Source organism: Procambarus clarkii, chromosome 74, assembly GCF_040958095.1.
Source record: "Procambarus clarkii isolate CNS0578487 chromosome 74, FALCON_Pclarkii_2.0, whole genome shotgun sequence".
NCBI classification, from domain to species: Eukaryota; Metazoa; Arthropoda; class Malacostraca; order Decapoda; family Cambaridae; genus Procambarus; species Procambarus clarkii.
In genome coordinates this window covers 15,129,992-15,156,911 of record NC_091223.1, presented here as the reverse complement: position 1 = coordinate 15,156,911, position 26,920 = coordinate 15,129,992, and the positions used below count along the sequence as shown (strand labels likewise).

The 26,920-nt window shown below is 37.5% G+C and overlaps 1 protein-coding gene and 2 long non-coding RNA genes across 6 annotated transcripts in view; 2 read left to right on the top strand and 1 right to left on the bottom strand.

The window, feature by feature from the left end:
* LOC123767358 (DDB1- and CUL4-associated factor 8) overlaps positions 1 to 16,032 on the top strand; it is a 48,375-nt gene extending 32,343 nt beyond the window's left edge. For 3 of the 4 annotated variants that reach the window (XM_045757001.2, XM_045756999.2, XM_045756998.2), the window contains one exon: positions 12,595 to 16,032. In XM_045757001.2, the coding sequence (XP_045612957.1) occupies positions 12,595 to 12,732 (138 nt within the window). In that variant the 3' untranslated portion in view covers positions 12,733 to 16,032. Of the gene's footprint in view, positions 1 to 3,669; positions 3,738 to 12,594 lie in introns of all 4 variants that reach the window. The other variant, XM_045757004.2, reaches the window with a different exon arrangement.
* A 4,197-nt stretch (positions 16,033 to 20,229) lies between these two features.
* LOC138356728 (uncharacterized) lies at positions 20,230 to 23,520 on the top strand. Its single transcript, XR_011224594.1, has 2 exons — positions 20,230 to 20,917; positions 22,972 to 23,520. It is a non-coding gene; the product is annotated as an uncharacterized lncRNA (long non-coding RNA).
* Positions 22,906 to 26,172, bottom strand: LOC138356727 (uncharacterized). Its single transcript, XR_011224593.1, has 6 exons — positions 26,045 to 26,172; positions 24,756 to 24,976; positions 24,509 to 24,562; positions 24,021 to 24,074; positions 23,605 to 23,680; positions 22,906 to 23,045 (listed from the first exon to the last, which is right to left on the bottom strand). It is a non-coding gene; the product is annotated as an uncharacterized lncRNA (long non-coding RNA).
* Positions 26,173 to 26,920: the final 748 nt, after the last annotated feature.

Genomic DNA, 26,920 nt, shown 5'->3' with positions numbered 1-26,920 from the left:
AATGCCTCCATGTTTGTCTTTGTACCCATGTCCCTATACTTTTCCATTCCTTTCTTGTCTACTTTTCCTCCTCATACTGTCAAACTGTGAGTTTGCTGTTCTCCTTTTGTCCACATCTCTCTTGGGAGGTATTAAGTGTTCCGTGACTTCCTTGCATTTCTGTATTACGAGTTCCATCTTATTTGCTGACTTTCCTCCTATTGCAGTGTCATTGAACCTGTAGAAAATCCCAAACTTTCCTGTAGTATGTATCCTTCTGTATTCTCTCTTGCTCATTGTCCTGTTTCCAATTTGTTCAGTTCTACATTGTAATCAAATACGATAACACAAGAACAAATCCACAAGGGCCGTGATGAGGATTTGAACCTGCGTCCAGGAGCATCCCAGATACTTCCTTACGTTAGTGTGATCTCTGTGTGTAACGATAACAGTCACTGGCTCCTAGTGTTACCTCACATTTTAAGTTCACTACATCATCATTTTGGGTAAACACCAGATCTAGGGGAGCTGGTAGATCACCTCTTTTCTTTTGTTAGCTCCTTGATATGCTAACAAGAAGTGTTTGTGTGTAGTGTCCACAGATCTTGCTCCCTACGTTTCACCTTGCCCTAAGAGTATCTTTTGTTGACCAACTATTTCTATGTAGTTAAAATCCCCAAGTATTAATATACAGTATCTGCTCTGGCACGCTCTGCCACAGTGGCTGCCTTTTCTATAATCTTCAGGTATATTTCGTGCAATTATGCAACCTGTCCTCCTGCTTAGTACTTTTTGTAACTATGTGCACATAGTACAAACATTGACATACTAAGCAGTTAGATAGTATAGTTATGTACTATTCACTTTATAAAGAGTCCCAAAAAATGAAGCTAAAAAGCAACTTAAATATTCCTACACCTAGTATAGCACACGTGTACTATATTAGGCCTCAGATAGTGTGTATTAGTCCTAGGAAGGTTGGGTTAGGTTAGTTTAGTTTGTCTTTGCAACATAAGTAGAAAATTGTTTTCCAGTTTGTTAAAAATCAATAGTATCGATTTCTACTTTCTAATTACCTTGTGCGTCAGTATGTGTACTATAGTCCTCATCCTTCCTATAAGTACTAGTATTATCAAAACAGGAGGATGGGCTGAATTATCATAGGTAGTACCATTAGTACTCACTCTTGACCCTCCTGTAGTTAGAGGGTTGTAAATAACTTATCACTATTTTCATGGCCCTGGTAATTATATCTAGTATGCAATCTTGCTGGTTGATTACCTATGGAATCTCTTTTAAGCTCCAATCTTATTTCATCAATAGGGCTAGTTCTTCTGCCCCATTCCCCATCCCTATTTATCCTTTCCTTTCTTATCACCTGATAAACACCTGTCAAGGATACCTGATCAACCAGGCTGTGACTCATACGTTAGGCTGCAAGCAGCTGCATTGAACAGTCTGGTTGACCAGACCACCAACCAGGAGACCTGGTCAAAGACCAGGTCGCTGGGATGTTGATCCCGGAATGATCGACAGGTATACCCTGAGGGAGCCGGTCGGCCGAGCGGACAGCACGCTGGACTTGTGATCCTGTGGTCCCGGGTTCAATCCCGGGGGCCGGCGAGAAACAGTGGGCAGAGTTTCTTTCACCCTATGCCCCTGTTACCTAGCAGTAAAATAGGTACCTGGGTGTTAGTCAGCTGTCACGGGCTGCTTCCTGGGGGTGGAGGCCTGGTCGAGGACCGGGCCACGGGGACACTAAAGCCCCGAAATCATCTCAAGATAACCTCAAGATATACCCGATATCCTCTCGCAAATATTACATTCTTGAATACGTTCGTAAATTTTGTCTGTAACTGCGATGACATAAGGATGCAGTTCTGCCACCTGTTCTTGCAGCTCTTCCCCCTTTATTTGCAATGCTGTCTGCAATTGTTTAAAAAAAATTATACTACTCATTTCTACTACTGCTGCTGAATTTCCTCCTGGGGAGGTGGAAAGGTGTTGATTCTCCTTTTGGTGTGGTGCTATTCCAGAGGGTGGCAATTGTATGATGGCCTAGTCACACTCATTTCCCTGCTGACCAGACCATACACTAGAAGGTGAAGGGATGACGACATTTTGGTCTGTCCTGGACTATTCTCAAGTCAATTGTGAGAATGACAATCAACTTGAGAATTCTCAAGACAATTGACTTGAGAATGGTCCAGGAAGGACCGAAACGTCGTCGTCCCTTCACCTTCTAGTGTGTGGTCTGGTCAACTTACTTTAGCCACGTTATTGTGACTCATCGCTTGCATTTCCCTGCTCTTTCCTCACCAGTGTGATTACACCAACTTTCTCGCTGTGTCTCGACACAGCAGCAGCTCCTATTTATATCCACCCAATCTCATTTATATATATATATGTCTAACCTATGCTTGAAACAATCAAGGGATCCTAATTCTCTGATGTTACATGGCAATTGGTTCCACAAATCAACAACCCTGTTACCGAATCAGTATTTACCCACATTTGTTCATCCAGCTCCATTTTTTGTTCCTCTTTCCATTTTGCTTTACTCTCTCTCTCTCTTTCTCTCTCTCTCTCTTTCTATCTCATATATGTCCCAGTTAGTGAATACTTGGCTTATCTTCCCCCATCTCTTAATCTTCTCTTCTCAGCCAGTATATACATTGCTGGATGACATCTTTAGACGTTAACCATCACTGTTCACTTTTGTCCTTGTTGGACCCTCCCTATATTACGAAAAAATTCTATTTGTTGCCTGTACTTTGTCAAGGATTTTTTGTTAACTCTTCCTCATCTCAATTTCTTTTCTCTTGCCATGTGGCAAGAGAAAAGTTCTGTCAACCTCTAGTTCTGTCAGGTTGTTTTAACCATGTTGCTAGAGGTGCAGATATCAGATGCTATGTGCAAGTGGCTCACTCCTTTGGGAGGTGGTTGTGGACTTGGCTTCAAGTCATCTAGCATGCTGGCATGATGTGCTTACCCATACTTTCTTTTCTGTGGTTGGGGCCTCGCCAGTTGTTGGCTTCACCTGCTTGTCTCCATCCAGTGTTAGACACACTGGATTACTCGACCATTGGTCGAATGATTGTTCAGAAGCTTGAACTTGGCTTGCATAGTGTTCCCAAAGGACAGGATTTGGTGGTCATCTGTTACTAAGGGGCGTAGGACCTAACTACTGGGTGGATTGTTTGCCGAATCATTTGCTGCATTGATTATTTACTTCCTGTAAACCATGCAGCTGTCCATTTTACTTGCTTCACTTCCTTTCTGAAGGTTTATTTCTTCAATGAGGGTGATGACAAATCCCCTGCTCCTTGCTCCTTGCATCTCTGTGAAGGGGCCAGGTTTTGGGCTCTGGTCTCTGGAAGGCTATTAGGGACTTGTAAGGGCTGGTGTTACAGATGTGGAGCTATCTTAGTGCATCTAGCTACATAGAACCATCAAGAAAGAGACGTTTTATGACATTTAACACTGGATTTTTTTTTGCAGTTCTACATTGGGTTATTTGGGATACTAATGAAGTTCTTTTGTGGCTGTGTTCACAAACTTTATCCAGTGAAGGAGCTACCAGTAATCACAAACTGATTATTAATAGTACTAATAAATATTTTAAAATAGTTATTTGATGTGCTACTTGCTGGTTATACTGTTGCAGTAACTTTATATTTTCTCCACCAGGACTCAAGCACAGAGAGCGACTGATATTCATGTAGTGCTGACACATATAAGCCTTCAGCTTCACTTCGGTAATTGGACATAGGAGACATATTTGTGTATTTAAAGTCAATATATGCCCTGTAAAAACAACCATAAACTGGAATTCAAGCTCCATATATCCTAAATTGAGACCTATGCTTCTCTGAATTACGGATATACAGTAGTGCTATTCAAATTATGATGCATCTCGTATTAGCTTATTTGTTAACTACTAAATTGATCAGACACTGAAGGACCATTACATTGAGATTAAGAAGCATGTCTCATTGAAAATTTGAAGCATATGTTCTTGATTTCCATTACCCTTTGTGCTTCTTTTATTTTCTATTAATTGAGGCTAGGTATTTTTCATTTAGTTTGAATAGAAGTCATCCCTTAAACAACAAGTACTTGCATAGTATACACCTTTCAAGAGAGTTGCTCAATTTCTGTGTATAGTATGTTGGTAATTACAATATCGTAAAGATATCAGAAAGTAAATTTTCTTAGTACAGTAGTTAAGTACCCTACAGTTTTATTTTGTTGTAATTATTAGTCGAAGTGTGCAACATTTGCTGAAAGATTTTGCTGCAAAATATATCTATTCTATTTTATTGCAATTCAGCTTTAAATTTAAAGAAGGTACGACCACGTTACTTGACTTTTCTCGTCAACATTTCCTATTTAAAATTAATTTTTTTTCACCTACTCCATCAAGTACAAGCATAGCAGACTCTTGTATTGCCATTTGTTGATTGACTTAATCTACTTCAGAAGATAGTTAAAAGCTCTGAAGTTGAGAGGGATAAGTGTGAGTAATGGCAGATTGAGAGGGAGGGAAGTTGTAAGAAGCTGGTAGAGAAGGTGTGTGCACTTGCGAAACGGAGAGCTTTTTAGCCTTAGTGCACCCGAGGAGGAAGCATGTTCAACTAAGAATAGGAGTGGGAGGCATAGTGCAGCATGGTATCTATGAGTAGATAAAACAAGCCATCAGTGGCTTAAATGTTAGGAAAAGAAATGGTGGATGGTAGCAGCCTGTTGTATCCATAGCCTCTGGCTCCCTTTCCTTGAGGTTATCTTGAGATGATTTCGGGGCTTTTTAGTGTCCCCGCGGCCCGGTCCTCGACCAGGCCTCCACCCCCAGGAAGCAGCCCGTGACAGCTGACTAACACCCAGGTACCTATTTTACTGCTAGGTAACAGGGGGCATAGGGTGAAAGAAACTCTGCCCCATTGTTTCTCGCCGGCACCTGGGATCGAACCCAGGACCACAGGATCACAAGTCCAGCGTGCTGTCCGCTCGGCCGACTGGCTCCCTTTGAGGTCAAGTGCCAGCTCCCATAAAGGGGGTGCCAGGTCACAGTATCCTCGAAAGCTTATAAATTTGCTTACTGGAAAATTGAGGCAAATATTACAGAAAGTTTAAATATTTAGCAATGAGGATTCATTCTGTAAACTTAACCTTGGAAGCCCTAGTGAATTTTGTGTTTTAAAACATTTACTGTACAGTATTTTATTGATCCTTTTGAATTTTGTATTTCATATGAGCACATCCTTAAATTGTCTTTCTAATTTATTTATTTATTTATTTTTTTGTATTTATTATTTTTGTGGCAAAGCAAGAAAGTTGGGAATATGAAAAGATTAAATAAAAGATTGTTTATTGTAAAAGTATAAAGTGGAAAAGGCATCATGGACTCTAGGGAAGGATCAGTGGACATCCTATGATAGGGGAAAAGAGAGTAGTAATGATTAAAGGAAAAAAAATGTTAGGAACTTTACTGTGGGTGTAAAAAACTAGGAAATTTGACCGCCTTAGTGACAGTAAAAAAAATAAGTTTGTAGTGTGTACAATGCTTTCATTAGGAAGTTTTGATTGAAGTGCTCAAAATTTTAGGTTTTGATGCCTAAATTTTAGGCATTAATGATTTTTTTAATATTTTTTTTTTACACTAGTGAAGATGTGTGTGAAGAGATGCTAAGCATGGAAATTATTGAAAGGGAAGAGAGAAGTAGCAGACAGTCTTACAAGATGGTATTGTTGTGAATGTGAAGGATGCAAAGGATAAATTGTGTAAGTGATCATAGAAAAGATGGAAATAGGGAAGATACTGCCTGTAGCTGACCTGCAAGGAAGAGTAGGTAAAGTTGCACGCCACCCCCACCCCCACCCCCCCGGAGCCGGTCGGCCGAGCAGACAGCACACTGGACTTGTGATCCTGTGGTCCTGGGTTCGATCCCAGGCGCCAGCGAGAAACAATGGGCAGAGTTTCTTTCACCCTATGCCCCTGTTACCTAGCAGTAAAATAGGTACCTGGGTGTTAGTCAGCTGTCACGGGCTGCTTCCTGGGGGTGGAGGCCTGATCGAGGACCGGGCCGCGGGGACACTAAAGCCCCGAAATCATCTCAAGATAACCTCAAGATAACCCCCTCTTCATAAACGCAGTTCAGTGATCTCGGTGAATAAGGATGAGGCACTTGGTGTGGGGGAAAGGGGTTTAAACTTGAGCATATTCTCAACTTACCCTAAGTTAGAAAGGAGTTTCGGTTTCATCCACCCGTTTCTCATTTGTTTATGTAAAGGATGTATCGTTTTAGAAAATAGAAAGTAGTCTATCCTTTTACATAATCTTTCCCTCGCTTATTAAAATGTTTCGATTTTAAGTTAGCATCATTGTCACGTTTAAGAATGTCAGTGCTTCTTTAACAAGAACGTTTTTCAATCAGATAATGGAGCTTTCGTTTAGGATTTATTGATGAGAATAAATGTATTACCAGTATTGTACTTGAACCAAACTGGTAATTGTTGATTAAACTTGGTCTTGTATAATTGGTGATATTTAGCGCCCTCTGATTCTTTTGCGCGTTTGATGGTGCTACATAGCCTTCCCGGTTTGGTGCCTTCTTTTGATAATTACTTACTTACTTACTTGGTCTTGTATAATATGCTAACATTTAATTACAAATAAAATTACTAAGTAAATATTTGAAGAGGCCGTATTTATTAGCACTATTAGCAATGGTTATACATTGAAATAATTCTAATGGGTTTTTAAATTTCTTGTATCATAATTACAAGTGGCAACAAACACATTAATTTTGGGATTATAGGTTAGCTTAGTAAATATTAAAATGTTAAGCTTCAATCTATTAATTAAAAATTAATTTTTTAAACAATGTTTAAGGGTTGACTTATTATTTTTAAATATTTGTATGTGCATACTGACACTAAAATTGTGTGTATATTTATATAATTATTTTGCTAATATATTGCATGCACTAATTACAAGTGGGATATAATTACCATTATATTAATGTAGTGTTATGTGGAAGTAACTCTAAAACTCACATCTTTATGACAATAGAAAAGTTTGGCCATATGTTTGTTAACGAGATGATGATAATAGCCAGTGTGGGTGCGGTGGACTTTCATAGGTCATTGCTCTGTGTTGCATATTTGTTACATCTACTTGGTTAATAGTTCTTGTGTTCATCTATTATTGCATGTTTCCTATAGGAACTTGGTTCCAGTGGCTTTTCATGGCAGATTCTTTTTTAAAAGGCAGTCTTGTAAACATTAAGCTTTTGTTATTTTTCCTGTTATGCCCTAATAGGATCTTCCTGGTTGCCTACCACTTACACGAACTTGTACTTCACTCCTGCATGTTCTTGCGGTACCTGCCATTCAGCTCCCTTACCTTATTTTTATGGTAATATCAAATATATATCTTGACCTAATTGCAACCATTCACATTCAAATACGTGTGAAGACATTTTTTATATTCTCTCCTTCTCTCCTACATTTTTTATATTCTCTCCTTCTCTCCTTCTACATTTTTTATATTCTCTCCCTTTCAGCAGCTGACTAATCTGGGCTTTTGTTCTGGTAATTTTTTATTTAAAAAATTCCTGTCAGTTGTGAGTTCTCGTATCCTTTTATTAACTTTGGTTATCAGAATTCGTTCTCACCCTTGCTCTGTTGCTTGTATACATGGACAAACAAATTTTGCCATAATTTGGACGAGTTGTCTTTCCTTACAAGAGACAAGAGATGTACCTTCTTTGTAGCGGCTTGCAGTCAGATCTCCTCACTGCCCTGGTTGGTGGCATTCCATGTTCTCAGGATCTAACCTTACACTGTATCTGTTTGTGATGGATATTTTGCTATATACCTCTCTTCCTGGGGCCTTTTTATTGATTAAATTATCAAATCGGGAACAGTGTGTCTGTCAACGAGGCTTGGCTCGTGCCTATCTCGTTAAAAATAAAAGACATTCAGGGCACATAGCCTAATGATTGTCACCCTCCATTGTCCTGGCTCATTGCATCTACTAGTATTCTGAATACTGTACATGGTTCATGTACAACTTATGTGGTTTTTAGATAATCATAGTTGCCTCACCCCCTCGCAATTTGACTTTTGCAAGTGTTGTAGCATGACTGATGATCCTGGTGGCCTATGACACTATCTGGAGATACAATATTTTAGTCCAGTTGCATTCTTTGGACTCGGACAATTTGTAGCTCTTCCTTCAAAGCTTTCTCCCTGCCTCTTGTCAATATGAAAGTGTTCAACAGAGGAGTGTTTTAAACACTTCCCTATTTCTTGGTTGCACTTGATAGTTTACCTCCTCTCTCACAACTGGTTTAGTCAGAATTTTGTTAACAATTTGCTGTTACGGTAACAATTTCTCACTTAAACACTGGCTCTAGTTTTGGGTGATAAATTTGTCATCCCGGAGGCCCCAGGTCAGGTTTCCAAAAATGGAAAATTTAATTAAATGCCAATATTGGAGCAGTCATTTCCCCCGCACCATTATACAACTGGAGATGAGGAACTCAAAGACGTCCCTGAGGATATTAAATATGTCCTCGAAGCCCAGGATTATTCTATCCTCTAGATTGACACATTCACCCTGCCCCTTGTGATTGTCGCCATCAACCCCATAAAGTAATTCAGATCACATTTGATGGTAGGGCCCTTCTGTCCTCTGTAATTCTTGCCAGTGCCAGGTGCCCCATTCAGGAATGAATCCCCTCTCCATACCTCTGCAAATGGTGTTGGAAATTTGGACATAGTACCTCAAAATACTGTAGTGAGATGTCCCTTTGCCTTCCTTCTACCACAGTAATAAATGGTAGGAAATGCTCTGGCTAGTTTACATATTGGCCATACATACTTAACTCATGAGCACTTAACACTTTGCCCAGCGCTGTGCACACTGCCCAGCACACCCCAAGGTGGGCCAAGCGTTTTGCATCAGCCAGCACCCGTTAAAATGTGTGTACTTTTTTCAGTTTTCTCACCTCGACTTTTGTGCTATGTCGTTGATTTTGGTGTCAAATTGTTCGCAATAAAATGTCCTAAAGGGATATATGCATATAAGGTCAAAATGCCTGACTCGTCACCCGCATCAAACCTGAAAATCGGCCGAGCATTACTGGTGAGCCAGCACCTGCACTAAAATGTGTACTGTTTTCAATTTCCTTACCTCCATTTTCATGCTATATCATTCATTTTGGTGTCAAATTGTTCACAATAGAGTGCTCTAGAGGGGTTATATGCATACAAGGTCAAATGGCCCAGTGCCACATGCAGCACACCCCAAGTTAGGCAGAATTTTACATGTGAGCACGCACCCACTATTCGCACTCGAATATTTATGCTCCTTCCAGTTTTGTCACCTTAATTTTCGTGCTACGTAGTTCATTCTGGTAATAAATTGTTCACAATCAAAAGGCGCACATTTTAAACTAGTCCCATAATGATCAGGAAAAATGGATTTTAAACAAATATTTTAATTATATATTATACTCGGCATATGTTCTCGTCCTGACTGGGTGTATTCATATACGGATGCATTATGAGTAATCTTTGTCTTTTCCTTGAAGATTTCACTGCCATTCCCATAATACTGTTCTACATATGGGTGGGGCGAAGTCTGCTGATAGCAGTGGCTTCTACATTATATTTTTTCCCCAGAAGCTAATATTTTTACCATGGAGCTTTATTTATGCAATTTTGTCAAGTGTCAAAACTGTTGACAAAACAGTGACAAATATTTTGTCAAAATATCAGTCTAAAAGACTGATATTTTTCATGATCAAATAAAAGTGTGTTCTTATAGTTGATACACTTGGTTCTCTCATGGACCTGGAATCTTTTAGTGACTGAGATTCACCATTGGCTGTGCCTCATCTTTAGAAGATTTAAAACAATTTAATTTTGCTAGTTTCCGAGCCCTATTGGTATTGCCTCAAATGACCTCACAGTGGCCCTCTTTAATGACCTAAAGAGGCTGTTTATGCATGTCCTATCTTCCAGAAATGATTTCTTTAACTTGAGTACTAAATTTACGTTCATTATGCAATCCAATACCGTTGGAGTGGTAATATTTAGCTAATGTGATTCACAAATTACAGTACAGTACAGTACTTTCAAATGTGACCTATTCCAGTGACCTTCCTTCCTGCTACCAAAACAGAAACTGGAAAACATCTCTGACTAGGTTATGTAATGGCAATACATGGTTAACCCGTGGACATTTATCGGAAGAGACACACATGCACCTGTCATAATAAAATTGTTCTGCTAACAGTTGTGCAACTTTCAGACTGTCCCAATTTTCAAGATGATCGACAGTTTTGCTCTCCTGCTGGTCCTTTTGTTGTGTGTCCGTCATAAAATCCTTGGTGAATGCAATTCCATTGATTTGTCTTTTTGCTCTTCATTTAGCATCCTAAATGATGTCTAGAAACTTTTGAATATTTGTAAAAAAAAAAGTGCTGTATAGTCTTTTTGACACCTTTTGATACAGTAGTTAAATTATTTTGCATACTTGCCCATTGTGGAAAGATCTGGGGCAATATGGCTTTTATTACCACAGTGTTTAAGCTTTCAATAGAACTATGAGTATTCAAAAGAATTGGGATCTTCCCTGCATTGTACAAAATATGTTAAATGTGTTAAGATATCCTGCTTAAAACTTGAAAGTTACTGAAGAGATGACACTCAATTTCCACAAGTATATACAACTGAGTGAGTGTCAGGCTGGAGGACACAAGACATTTGGGCATGGTTTCTTACAATGTGTCTGTTCATACTGCAGTAAATTGGTACCAGGGGGTTAAGAAGCTGTTGTAGGTTGTATCCTGGAAAATGTCAGTCTTTGACCTAAAGGGACCTTATTTAACCTAAGACGCTTCTTGTCTCCCAACAGTGAGAAACAATTTAAGGCATAAACTCTAAGGAACAGCTGGGACTTCATGAGCAAGAAAACGAAATGAGAGAGTTGTCGCGAGGTTTGGAGTCTTTCATTAACTAGACAACTTATTTCTAAGCATTGCCTCCCCTCTCAGTTGCTCACCGAGCTAACTCACCAATGTGGAAGCACTAAAAGAAGAAAGGAAAAGGACGCTTGCAAGAGCCAAAATCTTGAAGCGGATGATTATGAAGACGAAGGATAAAGAGGCGATCTTGATGCAGGAGAGCCTCGAAGACAGGAATTGGTGTAGAACACCACACCTAAGGTGACATAGCAATGGCAAGGCTGAGGCAAGTGTTGCATATCTAACTGCAAATGTACAGTTCATCCTCCAGAATAGCTGGACTAAAATCTTAGATTGCCAAAAAAATTGGAAGTGGTGGGACCTTCCTTAAATCATGAATAAAATTCAGGTTGACTTAACCTTGGCGGCTCTGAGAGAGGCTTTTGTAAAGGGTGTTTATAGTAAAGTATAGTTCAGGGATTCATAAACAAATGATTGAATCATACATGACAATAGGAAGTCACAAAGGAAGTCAGTGGCTACAAGACATCTGATGCATTGAAGTGTGTGCACAAACCATGCAGGGATTGTAATAAGTGATCATTAAAATGTTGGAACAAGAATGCACAAACAGAAGACTTTAAGAAGGACCAGAAAGCTCTCAAAAACATATCGGGCAACCTCATTGATGGTGAGAGGAAGTTTGCTTGTGGAATGTCAACAGATCTGCCTCCTGTTTCTCTTACGGCTGTCGGTAAACAAGTTCTTGAAATTTGTGGCTGCATTTCATTGAAGGAGAAACACTCCTGTCCCGTGTGACACAGGCTGGAGACAAAACATAAGTCCTAGCCTAGCCCAGGGAATGACAGAGGAAATCATTCTCAGAACTCGAATGCATTATTTATAGGGAAATACAGAATGTATAAGAAATTAATTAACCGAGACTAGAATGCAAGTAATTTTCTAATAAAAAGTAATGTATCTATAAAGGAAATTTGTTGTACAGTCCTGTATTTTATATCAGTATAGTATTATGGAACATAGAAGGCAAATTTATAGAGGATTATAACTAATGCATTACTTGATTAGCATTATTTTTTTAGTGTAACATTTTTGGCATTAGTAAAAAATGAATCATTTTATTGTTGATGTAGCTATTTAAATTTGCACATACAGTATATAAAGAATTTCAGTGTCCTGAAACAATTTAGAGAAGCATGGTAATAATTTTGAATGTATGGATTGTGTCCAGTTAAAAATTTGATATTTTTTTAATGTTTTACTTACTGTTACATTTATTTTTTGGCCTTTGAACCAAAACTTTATCATATCTATGTATCTACCTACCTAGTGTGTTGCTTTCAAATACATTAGGTATTGAATATAACCAACATCATTAACCCTTGCAATGCTCCGAATGCTATTTGCCATTTCTTTCTGTGTGTAAACCGTCATGCGATTCATTCTTAGGGTTTTCAATGCTTATTTTCTATACATGAGCACCTGGATATAGGATTTTTAAATAGGTGCACCATTTAAGGGTTAACTTGATTCAAATATGAGCATTACAGGTATTGATCTGGAGATAAGACTATCATAAAGCAAAGTAAAAGTTGAAATGAATGTTTTTCTTACTCAGATGGCAGCAGCAGGAAGTACTAGTAATGGTAGCGGTGGAGCCGAGGGTGGTGCTGGCACAGGTGCATCTTCAAGTGATGAGAGTAACGAGAGTGATGATTCTGATGGACACCGGGGTGTTCAGTGTGCCACGCATTAGTCTTTCTAGAAATATTGTGTATTTTGAGAATTTGTACTATAATTAAGGACAATGTTTTCATGGAATAATTTTTCATAGTCCAGTTTTCCATGTTGAGGGTTAATTTACAAAATGTGACAGTTTGTGAATATCATTAATTATTGAACTTTGAGGTGTTCAGCAGAGCTACACTACACATCATTCTTAGTATGATGATTTCAAATGGAGTAACAAGTCTCTGAAGCATAGTTATGACTTCCATGGAATATGCAGAGATCTCTAATTTACATATTTGCTAAAATTAGGGATGGCAGAAATGTTGTTTTAACAAATTTGCCATTTTTTCTCCCCCAGAGTGATATAAATTTTGGTTTCCAAACCTCAGAGGAAGAAAGCAAATTGCAAATATTTACCGCAGATTAACAGTGAATATAAATTTACGGAGGTTCACAAGAGGGTTGTAAATTTGTCCAAGATTATTAGTCATAAATGTTAATCCGTGTATTAGAGAAATGTTCTCATTATTAATTGATAATACTCTAAGTTAATTAAATTTCTATTTTTCTAAATAAATACAGTGTAGAATACAAGATTTTCTGTTTATTTTAATTGAAAATCCACATTGGATAGAATTGATTAGTCATACAAATTCTTTTACTTTCTTTTTTAATACAATATTTATTTTGTTTGGAGATGGGCTAGAGGGTGAGGTATGGGAGGGGAAGAAACTGTCCACCACAGCATTTAGGAATACTAATTCAGTATTACATTTCTTTCTTGCATTTTGGGGTTTGTGGTTTTAAAAAACTGTATGGTTTAAACAAAAATTATGGAAAATTTGTAATTCAACATACATTTGTAGCCAGAATTAATATAACAATGGAACATTTTAAAATGTGAATTAAGAGGATGAATATGAATTTACTCGTTTTAAAAAAAATTATTAATGCCAAAATATTTTGTAAATTTATATTTACTGCCTAAAAAATAATAATTTGTTTTTGTTGGTGGGGTCTGATACAGTATTCTGTATAGAATTATATGTATTCAAAAGTTGGCCAGAGATTTGCCGCATTGCACTGATTGAGGTTTCGTTGATTCTGCAATTCTTTTGCATTACTACAAGAGAGGGAAGTTTGAGAGGAATCGGCTAAATCACATAGAGCGAAAACAAGTGTTTTGTGTCTTTTGTTTATAAATTTGAATGCCCAGGGATGAAATAGTGTAAGTTCTTGTCTGAAAGGGATAAGTCTTCTATGTTTGTATTTTATAATAGTCATAGTGCTTAGGAAATATTTTATGCTGTAAAACTATATAGAGCCAGTTAGCAATCATATATCTTCCTATGTTTGGAGATGTTAAACATTTTCAAGTGAAATGGTTTGTTCTATTGTTAGAAATAATTCTTAGGCATAGATTTAAAACTTGACAGATATTGTGGGTAATCTAAAAGGCAATTGAATCATTTGTTAGTTTTATATAACTTTTGAAAGATCACAAACTTAAGGATATTAAATGGTGAACCAGATAACCTCTTATCTCCTCTGATAATGCTCCGTCTTTGATTCAGAAGGTGTGATTTTGTAGTAAACAAATTTGATGATGTACTTCCTGTAAAAATTACTAATTTTAAGAGTTCAACACATTTTTTGAAAATACATGTGCTGTGGCAGGGACTTGAGGCTCATGAAAATATATTACCCAAGGTAATTTGCCAATCTGTCCTCATTGTTAATGCCTCGTGTGCCCTGGGACTCCGCTCAGAGGGGTTTGCTGTAACAAAAGTCACCTCCCCTATACCCTAGGCAGTCCCCCCCCCCTCCCTCTAAACATCATTTTCTTTCCATCTGTTCCCTCTAAGCCCTTTTGGGACACTCTTCCTCCTCCACTTTTCCTTGCCATGAAGATCTTACTCATAGTCAAGTACAAGAGCAGTTGTAAATTATTTATTGGGTTTGGCTGTTAGTGTTTTGAAAGCCGGAGCTTCACGAGAGGGATGTACAACATAATGAATCCTTACCACAGTACCTGTATAGTCATATGTCTGTTCAGATTCTACTACTGGGGAATGTCCAGTACTAGATTATATTGGATTGCATGCTGTCTTGTCTCAAATAGGTAATCAAGCATATGTAATTATAGTATTTATTGAGCCAATTACACACATTTTCAGTATTTGCAGTTCTTGATGCTGAAGAAGCAATTTCTTGTAAACAGTATGCAGATCCTGGAGACATTGTTGTGCCTCAAGTCCAGAGCTAAGTTTGTGCATCTTTCTAAAATATAATCTGTGTGCTTAGGTATAGAAATCACAGATTAATACTGACTGTGATAATTCTTTTATTTCCTTGCTTATAGGGAATGTTTACATGCTGCTGATAGAGTACAACCTTGGACCCATTTCTACAGTTTCTTTAGCTTTGATATGAATACTCAAGCAGGCCAAAGTTCTATCTAATTCACGCAAAAGAATACCTCCCAAAGTTTGTAAAACTGTGAGTGCATATAATGCTGATGTTGTTCCTAGTGTTTTGCAACATATTTGCTTGTTTGACTATTATGCATCTTTAATTCCTCTGGCTGAAATGAAGTCATCTAACTTTGGAAGCGTGTTGGTTCCTGTCTCTGTCATTGTTCTGGAAAGTTAAATGCAGTTCTGCTTATGCTTAGTGATTGATCTTATGCACTTTATATTTTGGAGTGCCTAGAATTATTAATAACCATGCAGTATAATAATTTTTGTGGTATGATAAGACTTACAATGAAGTTGAGAAACAGTTAAGTGGAAAATATTCTGACCGAGTGCCGATTCGTTTGTGATGCGTCAATATTGCTCAGATTTAACTAGATTACATAAAGTTAATTCTCCTGGTGTGTTCAGTTTTTGCACCTAGTTGGTGAGCAAGAAGCAAGGTTTGTTATAACCACCATTTAAAGCAGTGTGATTTCTAAAAGTGATGTGGGTAACCAGTTTTTAGTTGCTATATCTTTTCTAGAGTTGCATAAGTAAGCTCATATAAAACATTCACTTGTGCAATTGATGGATTCTTGCATATTTTTAGTTACGGAGCTTGTAGTAGCTGTACTTGCATATAAGCATACTAAGTTGTAAAGTTATTTAACATTGTATACACTGCAGTATATTGAGTTCATCACTTAAAGATTATGCTTAGTTATCGAATTTGCATATTGCTAAAATGTATGTTTGATTATCTGTGCAGCAGTGTGTGGTCAAATTATTAAAACATATTCTCTATATAATTAAATTGCATAATGTATTACCATCTGATCATTCTGGTAAATAAAATATTAATTATATTATTATAGGGTATAATTTGGTTATGTTTGTTTATCCCTACCAGTTAATTTTTAGTACTTGATAAATCTTAGGGAAATTTGCCCTCCAGTATTTTGAGTCCATATATGTGTTATTACAATATATAATATTAGTATATTATATATAATATATACTGTAAGAGTGTCTTTTTGTTCAAAGTTGGAGACCAGATGCTTGGGGATATCCTCACCCAATAATGCAGGGGGTTAAGTCTGTCCCGTCCCATCTGGGGTACGTGACGGACATAAGCTGGTCAAAGTAAGCCCAAGTTAAATGCTTTAAGAAATATTAGCCTTTATAGACCCCCCACCCCCATGTGATTTTTATGGATTCAGAGAATTATTAGTACTATGAAAAAGTAAATATCAGTGACAGAGATGTAGGTAAAAATAGGGTTGAAATATGTCCTCATTTGTGTTCTATTGATAGATATCTGTCATGTAACAAGTTGATCTAAGATTTCACTTGGTAAACTTTATTCATACTGTGGGGAAAAGAAGAGTATGAATGGTATCTTGAATTTTGCTCAGAACGAGATTTGGAGATGCAACTGTATTATTAAATGCAAGACTTAAATTTAAGCAATCTACAACAGCCGTTGACACTGAAGAGGACTATTCAAAAGGCATAGTCAGGCAAGCAGGACGACATCATTCAAGGTAAATAAAAAATGTGAATTTGTTCCCCTCCTTAGTTACCTCACTGTGCCCCTGGTTTTGGCAAAAACTTCGTAGTGCAATTGTTAATGACATATTTTTGTTGTTTTTCATAAATGTTAAGGTAAAGTTAATGTCAAAATGTTTCCAAACTCAACCATTTTCATTTCAAAACACAAAGGGTGATTAAAACATTAGAAAAAACATTAAAATATAGCCTAATTAAAAAAAACAAATAGCAACTCTCAGAGCACTTAAGGGCACTCTGTGCAGTACAATGGTTAAAGTTTAGTACTGTATATACATTTTGATATTTTGGCTTGGAATACCTTCCCCTGATTTATAGCATTGTGCATATGGGACATCTGTATCAAAGTTCTGAATGGCTAACTTGTGAATGTGATTTCAGTATGCTTCCTGTGCTATTTACAATTAATTTGTCTGATTTAAAAAGGTAGTGTAGTGGTAGTGGGTCCATTACCACCGGTTGGATGGGTATGGGGTCCACTACTGCCCACAGGATGGGTACGGGGTTCACTACTGCCCACTGGATGGGAATGGGGCTCACTAACACTTGTAGGGTGGGTATAGGGTCCACTACCACCATGAGGATGGGTATATGAACCACTACAGCCCACAGGGTGGGTATGGGGTCCATTGCATTGCCAATGCACCAGCGGGCAATCTATATGCAAACTGGTTGAGTAGAAGCATTGCCAATCTCATTAAACTAAATATTCCTATTGTGTGCAATGCATTAGCCAATGCTATTCCATTATATTTGTACTCTGAAATACAGGTGTCTTACATGCCCACCAGCAAAAAGAGCAAGGAAAACCCAGCACTCCTGAGGGCAACACCACTTGAAACCATTGAATTTTTTTTGTTTATAAATAACTTAGGCCTCACAAGCACTATGCTTACGCTGATGGGTCTGTTCAAGTGTCAACAGGTCACACTGCAGCAGCCTGTAGAATATACAAAGACAACATATGTACACAGACCACAAGTGTGAGACTGAATAACTTTTTTTTTATACAAGAGGTACATTGGGTTTATAAGAGTACTGTACATAGCATTGATGTTTTACATTTTGTAAAGCCACTAACACATGCATAGTGTTTCGGGCAACTGGTTTAGCTCCACACATGCAGAATTGGCTGTATTACAACTTGCCAGTAATGCACTGAAGAACAGTGGAGGAGTAATTTTCTGTGATTCAAAGTCAGCTCTTCAGGCCCGTAAAAATCCACAATGTAAAATAGATACTAGATGCTAGAAATGTTGTAACATCCATTATAAACATTATTAATGCAAAGAGCAAGAGTTTCAGAGTATCATTTGTATGGATACCATCTCACATAGGTTGTCCAGCATGATGACACAGGCAGGGCAGCTAAAACTGCATGTGATAAGCCTAAAATTGAGTTGGATATGGGCATTCCAATCTCTTCTGTAAAAACCGCTATATTTCAGAAAATTAGGGAAGACCGAAGAGCAGCTACTGACACTGGGAGGCCAGAAAGCACAAGTATAAAGAGCTCTGACATGTTTAGAACCTTGAATTATATGTACGGGCAGCATAAAACATCCACTAGACAGTGTGACATTGTAAATGCCTGAATTAGGCTGGGATATCGATATCTATGGCAGGTGACTGCAGGTAATGAATCCCCCAATCGTGAACATTCTAATTGTAAACTATGTGAACAAGAGCTGGGACATGCTCTCCAACACTATCTGTGATTGCCCTGTTATCCGTGACTTCAGACCAAATGGTATGAGGTACTTTGAGCTCTGTAATTACTTCATACACTCAGGAATATTGGAAGATATTTTTGTGCTGTACCCAGACTTTGCTAGTGGGGGCTAATAGATCAGTCTTACATTTCATGTTCTCTCCTCATTCCATGTATGACTGGCCGTCCTGTGAGGTGGGGATGTTGGATAAGCATGTAGATTTTTTTTTTTATCTACACTGTGTGGTCCTTCATACAGAATAGGGAAGCAGCACATTGCTGTGTATAAGAATGTATAAAAAGAAAAGACATTGTTTGAGAGGAGTCTTGTAGACACTGGTAAGAGTAATTATAATATAATGGTTCCATGATTCAGCGCTTAGCTCGTGAAAATCGCGAAGTTGTTGTTTAATCAGAGTTGATTTATTTTTTCTATTGATGCAGGTATTTTCTCCCCTGATTCTCTTTATGAATAACCATCTTGTGAGATGGGAATTTTAGAACTTATAGCTTTTTAATCTACTCTGTGTAATCTTTCATGTAGAATAAGGTAGCAACACTGCCGAGTATACCAAAATTTGTTAAAATAAATATTATATATATATATATACAGTATATAATTTTATATATTATATATATATATATATATATATATATATATATATATATATATATATATATATATATATATATATATATATATATATATATATATATATATATATATGTTGTACCTAGTAGCCAGAACGTCGTACTCGGCCTACTATGCAAGGCCTGATTTGCCTAATAAGCCAAGTTTTCCTGAATTAATATATTTTCTCTAATTTTTTTCTTATGAAATGATAAAGCTACCCATTTTATTATGTATGAGGTCAATTTTTTGTTTATTGGAGTTAAAAGTAACGTAGATATATGACCGAACCTAACCTAACCTATCTTTATAGGTTAGGTTAGGTTAGGTAGCCGAAAAAGTTAGGTTAGGTTAGGTTAGGTAGGTTAGGTAGTCGAAAAACAATTAATTCATGAAAACTTGGTTTATTAGGCAAATCGGGCCTTGCATAGTAGGCTGAGAAGTGCGTTCTGGCTACTAGGTACGACATATATATATATATATATATATATATATATATATATATAAACAAATCAGACGCACTTGTGCAGAATAATATTCTGAACAATGTCACCCTGGATATTAATAGTTATTATAAAGCGTAAATTTTCACACTTCAATAAGTTAATATCACTTATTTTGTCATTAACGAGCAATATCTTAAGTCAGTTGAAGCAAATATTTATCATCATCCAGTGTTGTATCAGAAATTTTGGGCTGTTGGGTTTCTTAAGTCTGTTATTGCATATATATTGTAGTTGTCCAGCGGCCGTTAACAGTTCTTGACTGACTGACAATTACTACTTCACTGCTGATTATATTGCAAATGTTGCTCTGATATACCTGTTGTTTTGTTGTAACATTTACAATAGAATGTTGTATTTGGTTTGTGAATTATATTTTGAAATTTACAACTAAAAACATTCAAGCTGGGGATCAATATTGGTTCATTAGAGACTAGTTCGTATCTGAGGAAGTGAAGGAGTGACTGTTGGCTATTGATAGTTGACACACAAGACTCGCAAAATGTTAACCAATGGGGGCGAGTGTTAGGGTGAACGTCAACCAATCAGCGGCCGGGTTTGGTTGCCTGCTGGTTATGAAAGGGAAGGCGAGCCGAAAAGTACTTCAATGTGTTGTACCTCACTTTTGGTATACAGTTCCAGGTTCGTCTCTTGAAGGTTAGCAGTATGTGACGGATCATCCCCCCCTGTCCCTTGTTGCGTCCTTGTCCCTCTTTCCCTGCCCCTTGTTGCGTCCCCATCCCCCCCCCCCTGCCTGCCCCTTGTTGTGTCCTTGTCCCTACCTCGGATATAAGACACTCCGTACATTGACAACATCGCACACTAATATTTTTACCACTTCGAACACCAGCTTTCGACGTTTCGCATATGTGTACGTGTTCCATATTAAAACAACAATATAATGCTATTAACAATTAAAATCTTTTATTTAACAGGCATATAGTTATTAAATGAAGTTTAGTGATGTAATAGACATAATCTGGAGTTGGTAAGGACGCCGCCCGCCAGCGTAAACACAACACACCCGAATGCCCACAAACACGTCACAACGCACAAAACACAACACTTCTGTCAGTTTTTGGATAAACTCCTTTTATATTTATTATGTGAGAGTTATACTTTTATAAAATGATAACTATTATAGGTATCCACAAATTACACACTTTTAAATAATATTACAGCAAAAAAAAAGAAGAAATGAATGAGAAACTTCAAAATAATTGCGCAACATTTTATTCGCAGCAACTGGCGTCGCACAGGGTGGCGGGGCCGACAGACCCCCATCGCTCCAACGCTCAGCGCCATAATTTGCTCAACTTCCCAGCTCCATTGCAGCTAAAGTAAGTCACATACAATATTTTTTCTTTAGTTTCCCCGTGATCAGACTGCATTTTAACAATATAAGAAGAGAAAAAATTTTTTTGGAAAGAATTTATTTCTTGTGCACCAGGGTGTTATTTGGAGACACAGCAGTTCAGTGGTTAACTATTAAATTTTTTTTTCTCCCACACACACACCCCCCTAGGAAGCAGCCTGTAACAGATAACTCCCAGATACCTATTTACTGTTAGGTAACAGGGGTCATCCCCTTTTGTACAAAGAATCTGCTAAAGCTTTTAGGGCTAATCTTTGACACTCGTTTGTCTTTGTCGCCCCATATTTTTTACGTCCGAGTTGAATGCTCTAAGGCCCTTAACTAACTATAGGTCATGTCCCATACTTCTTGGGGAGCTAATCGACACTGCTCCTCTCTTTACATTCCTCTCTCGTTTTGTCTAAACTCGATTATGGCCCTGTTTACTCGTCTGCTTCTCCTTCTACCCTTCACCATCTGGACACACTGCATCATACTGGGTTACGGCTCAGCTCTGGTACCTTTCCTTCGACACCTACCCTAAGCCTGTACAGTATTCATTCTTCCCCGTTGGCAGGGTTGTTGGTAACAAGCTGCGTACTCTCAAACTTAGTGTGTCCCCGTGGCCTTCCTCCTACCACCGTAACCGGCGGTGGGACACTGCTTTGGCACGGCTGTGGGTTGGTCATACCTGCTTAACCCACGGTCTCTTAATGGAGCGCCGCCCTGCTCCTTATTGTCCGAATTGCATTGTCCCTCTTACAGTTTTGAATGTCCTGACTTCCAGGACGAGCGTGTGTCTTGCTTTCCGACCGTCCCTCGCCCCTCGATAGAATTCTAGGTGAATCTGATACTTTCGATATCGTTCGCCTTATGCATTTTTGTTCTCGTATTGGCATTCTTGGTGATATTTAGCGCCCTCTGATGGTGCTACATGGCCTTCTCGGTTTGATATCCTTCTTTTGGTAATTACCTTACCTTCATTGTTGTGATATGGATTGTTCTGGTTCACGTGCAAGGTCTTGGATTTTTTTCTGTTTTATATTAAGAAATTGCCAGTCTTGTTACTATTTGTAGAGTTAGAGATCTGCATTAAGGCCTCAATATTATATTCTTTATAACATGTTATCAGCAATTTTTGTGGTTGGTAATATTTAGATTAATGTCAGTGATGTATACGACAAGGGTTAAGACCCCTTGTGGTATGACAGCATTTTTCCCCAGTCATTTCTTTAACAAATGAAAGGGTCCTTTCTACCATGTACCCATTTGTTGCTTCTTGGTCTTTCATTTGGTACTTTGGCTATTAAAACAAGGGCCTTTGGTAATGTTGCAATTACCATTTCTAAAAATGAGCAGGTTCATTAGGCAGGGTTTGTTTTTAGCAAACAGTTTTACAAAAAAAATTCCATTCCTTCAGGACCTTGCAGATGTTAGGTCAAACTAATTGACAGTAATCTGTTTTGCCCTTTCAAACAATGATGGTTTTAATCTAGGTAAAATATTTCAGAATATCTGAAGAGTTTGGCAGACAAATTAAGAACTTTGATTAAATTTAAGTTACCAAAGACTTTGAAAACCATGTTGTATAGATGCTTCAGTGTCACTTTTCTAATGTTTTGTAAATTTAACAATGATCTTTAGTTAATTTAATCATAATTTGTACAAAGCTTAGGTGTTGCATAGCTTTAAATTTACTTTCAAATATGAAAACTAAAATATTGACTAAAGTTTCTTCCACTTTAATATTTCAGACTAATTTGCAATATGTTAGGTTATGTAAATTGAATAGGTAGTCCACTTTTACATCTTTTCAATGCATTTTGCATGCACCTATGTAACAAGTTACAAATAGGTATAAATTTTACCAAGTATTTATTTTCAAAGTAAAAAAATTTCAGATGTTTAAACATTGTATCAATAGTAGTAAACAATAATTTCCAGCATAATTTCAGGATAAGGTATATAAAGTAGTTTCATTAAAATTGTTTTATTTAATAAGTTTTACATAGTATTTATAATACATCTAATATTTATTAGTTTCAGGTTGTGGGACAGATGCTCCTAGATGAACAGAAGATCCAAAAGGCCAAGACAACTCCAGAGACAATCACCTGTAAAAGAAATAAATATTAAACAGGGACACTACTTTTATTATCACCAATGCCTAATAATAAGCCAAAAAAATCCTAACTCCCAATCTTTTAAGATTGGCTCAGCAAGGCCTACCCCTTCCTCTGATTTTAGTGCAGAGCTTGTTCCCTGAATGGGTGCATTACATCCACCACTTTAGTGCCATCAACACATTGTACATATGCTTTACTGAAAGCACTGTACAATGCATGCCAGGCACTAAAGTTTTAGATGCATCCACCCATTTAGCAAACAAGCCCTGTGAGAATTAACAATGTAACCATTGCTAAGGGTCCCTAAACCTATGCAAATCTAGTCCATCTATTAGATGGGTAGTAGAGCAAAGCTCTGAAAAAGCCAAGCCAGGGAAATCTGCAAGACTGCCTGGTCCCCTTTTATGAAATGGGGTAGGATCAGTACAAACTGCATCAATCCCTGTGGGTTGTAACAGTAGGACATGGTTACACACCTATAAATGGACTAGATAAGAGAATTAAGATTAGGTCATTGATATAGCTAAAACATCAAATTCAAACTCACCCACTTTTGTAGATTTCCTTTTGCAGAGTAAAGGAGCCTCACTCCAAGCCAGTCCATGCATCATAATCACTTTCACCTGAAAAATATTTCAACAAATTAATTTCAGATTTAAAGCCAATCTTGCTTTACTTTTCAAATTAGCATTCTGTAGTTTACAAATTCAGATGGAAAAAATTTCTTTAAGGAATTTACCTTTCCTACATATTCTAGTAGCAGTAGTAAAGATCTAATTCAGCAATATAAATATATATGGCATCAATTTGCCAAGTGTCAGTAAATGTCATTTGAGAAACTATCCACAACTGCATTTCAATGGCAATTTACATTTATCTTTAGCCAATGCTATATTGTTTAAGTTATTACTATTTTTTTACTTTTATGCAAATCTATTCAGATTAACCTTTACTACAACTCACCTGATTCTGTTTAACCAACTGACAGAGGGACTTCTGGACTTTCCAAACCACATTCTGGAAAACTATATAAATTTAAAACCAAGCTAAAGTAAACGTTTAATATTTTTTTTACTTTCAAGGGAAAAATACCATCACTTAGAACAAAACTTTTCCTGCCATTAACTTTATTTGACTCCTGATTACCCTTAACAGTGTTATACATTTATAGATTAAAGCTTATTTAACAAACAATGTTAACTAGACAAGATTTATATTTCATTAAAATTTTATTAATGAAACACCCTCAACTATGCTGTTTAAGATCTAATGCCCCACATTACAATTTTCACAATTTCAACATACCATTCTATTCAATACATTCCTGAAAGGACTAAACTTGCAGATATGGTACCCACTAGCCTAAGCCTAGACTTCCATACCCTAATATTTAATAGGTTTTTAGCAATTAACTTCTACCCTCTAATTCCAATGTACACAACACTACTTACTGTAGATCTGCAAGTATTTTCATGCAGCTCTTTGTTGCCAGGACCTTCCACAACCTGTCATGTGAACAGTAAATATTACTAAAAAGTTATTTGCATAGCGATGTTATTTCATTCATACCTGTACCACCAGTTTAACAGTTGCAGTTTTAAATGGCACACAGTATCTTGTTGTCCCATCTTTATTAATTACAAACAAACAGTGTCAAAAGGGAGGGGGGGGGGGGTGTCCATTTACTGTACCACTTACATTTTAGTGTGGGCTTCATCCACTATTCTGATAGTAGCTGGAACATTTGTGCCAGCTGCTGGTTTGAAAGAGAGGCATACCATGTGCCAATTCAGGAAGCTTTCCACGTTCCTCACTGCATGTCAGCTCAGGACCTCACTACCATGTTGGGAGGCAGTTGAAGACTAACCAATCAACATCCCAGGCTGGAGAGCAGTGCCAGCTCGGGGACAATTTACCACCTGCAAAAAATTTAACACTCTTAACAATCTACACCATCTATCATCTTCACCTAGCCCCCAAACCTTACATTTGTCAGCATTAAACTGCATCTGGTAGTCTTAACCATTTCAAAACTATATAGGGCATCGGTATTTTTTTATTTGCCAATTCTGCAACTATTGCAGTCTAAACCATAATCTTGCGAATAACCGACGTCTAAGGAGAGCTTTTACGCACTACTTACAACACTTCTCCCAACTTAACCCCATTTATACTAATTTCCTTTGGTATAGCCATGACCTAATCAACTTCAGTCAGCATTCCCAATGATCCGAGCCCCTATCAATTTTGGGCCACTATCAAAATCTGTGCTGAGGTCAAGGTACACAAAATCACAAACCTTACCACTATTTCCTCAACTATGCAACCTAATCCATGAACATTTAGTAATAAAACTATGCGGGTCATGTGTCTAGTCATGTTTCTCAAAAAGAGTAGAGAAATGGCACTTGCAATGTTAGATTCTAGAAACTTTCCTCACAATAGACTAAGCTAATTGGTCACTAACTTAAGCGTTAAAGTCAACTCAAACGTTTCTTTTAAACGTTGCTATATTAGGAACTTTCCACGACCGGCCTTTACCCGACATAATTAAAATGGGTAAAAACGGTATATTAAATGCAGTAAAACTACGGTAAATTCAATATGATAAACTTGCATTCTTTAAGCATGGGCTGCATAGTAACTGAACTAAACTAAATGTTAAGCACCCTGGCAAACCACTTCGTTCTATTCAATTTATTTAATCACTTTGTCCGGCTAGAAGTTTTAGATTAGATTAAAGGAACACCCTCCCTGGTAACGGCTGAACTAGTTAACCAAATACAAATATTTAGGTAAAATACTTTCATAAAACCCGTCTACTTCCCCCACCAGTAGACTTCTTCAGCTAAAGGCATAATGTAATGTTCCACTTTAGTAAATAAAGACTTAAAAAAACACTACCCCATCTGTGTAGTTACCGGTTACCTGACATTCTACGCTTAAAATAACCCATCTATTCCCCATAATTGTTCGATATAACTTACCTCTCACCCGGTGGTCGAGTACGCAGCATTATATATCCTCCTCCATCACTCACCGCGTGGATACTATTTCATTCTGGCCGCAAATTGCCTCAAATCACCTACGTTGTCCATAAACATATATAGAAGAGCAACTGACCCTAACACCCGTGTATAGCGATCATCACATAACGTGGGAACATTAGTAGTACTGCTGTCAAAACATAGATGGCGCCAGGACAAACGGTAATTCCTATGGACTCGCCTAGTTATGCGTAGGGAATTGAGCTTCAGCTGTTTGGTCCCGCCCCTCAGCTGTATTCACCTAGTTCTACTCACCTAATTTGTGCTTGCAGGGGTTGAGCTTTGGTTCTTTGGTCCCGACTCTCAACTGTCAATCAACAGGTGTACAGGTTCCTGAGCCTATTGGGCTCTATCACATCTACATTTGAAATTATGTATGGAGTCAGCCTCCACCACATTACTGCCTAATGAATTCCATTTATTAACTACTCTGACACTGAAAAGTTCTTTCTATAATCTCTCTGTGGCTCATTTGGGTACTCAGCTTCCACCTGTGTCCCCTTGTGCGTGTACCACATGTGTTAAATAAATGTAAAAAAAAAAATAAAAAAAATAAAATGTTTATTTAGGTAAGGTACATACATACAAGAAATTTTTACAAAGATTGGTTCACTTATAGCTAGTACATACAATGCCTAAAGCCACTATTACGCAAAGCGTTTCGGGCATGAAGATATAACTAAACTAAACACTCAACAAAGAACAGTACATCCTAACCAGACGTTATATAATGATATTCTCAACAGTAGATAAAAGAAAATTAATTGTTACCTAATACCAGAATAGTATAAAAGCTTATCATAAGCTACGGGATTT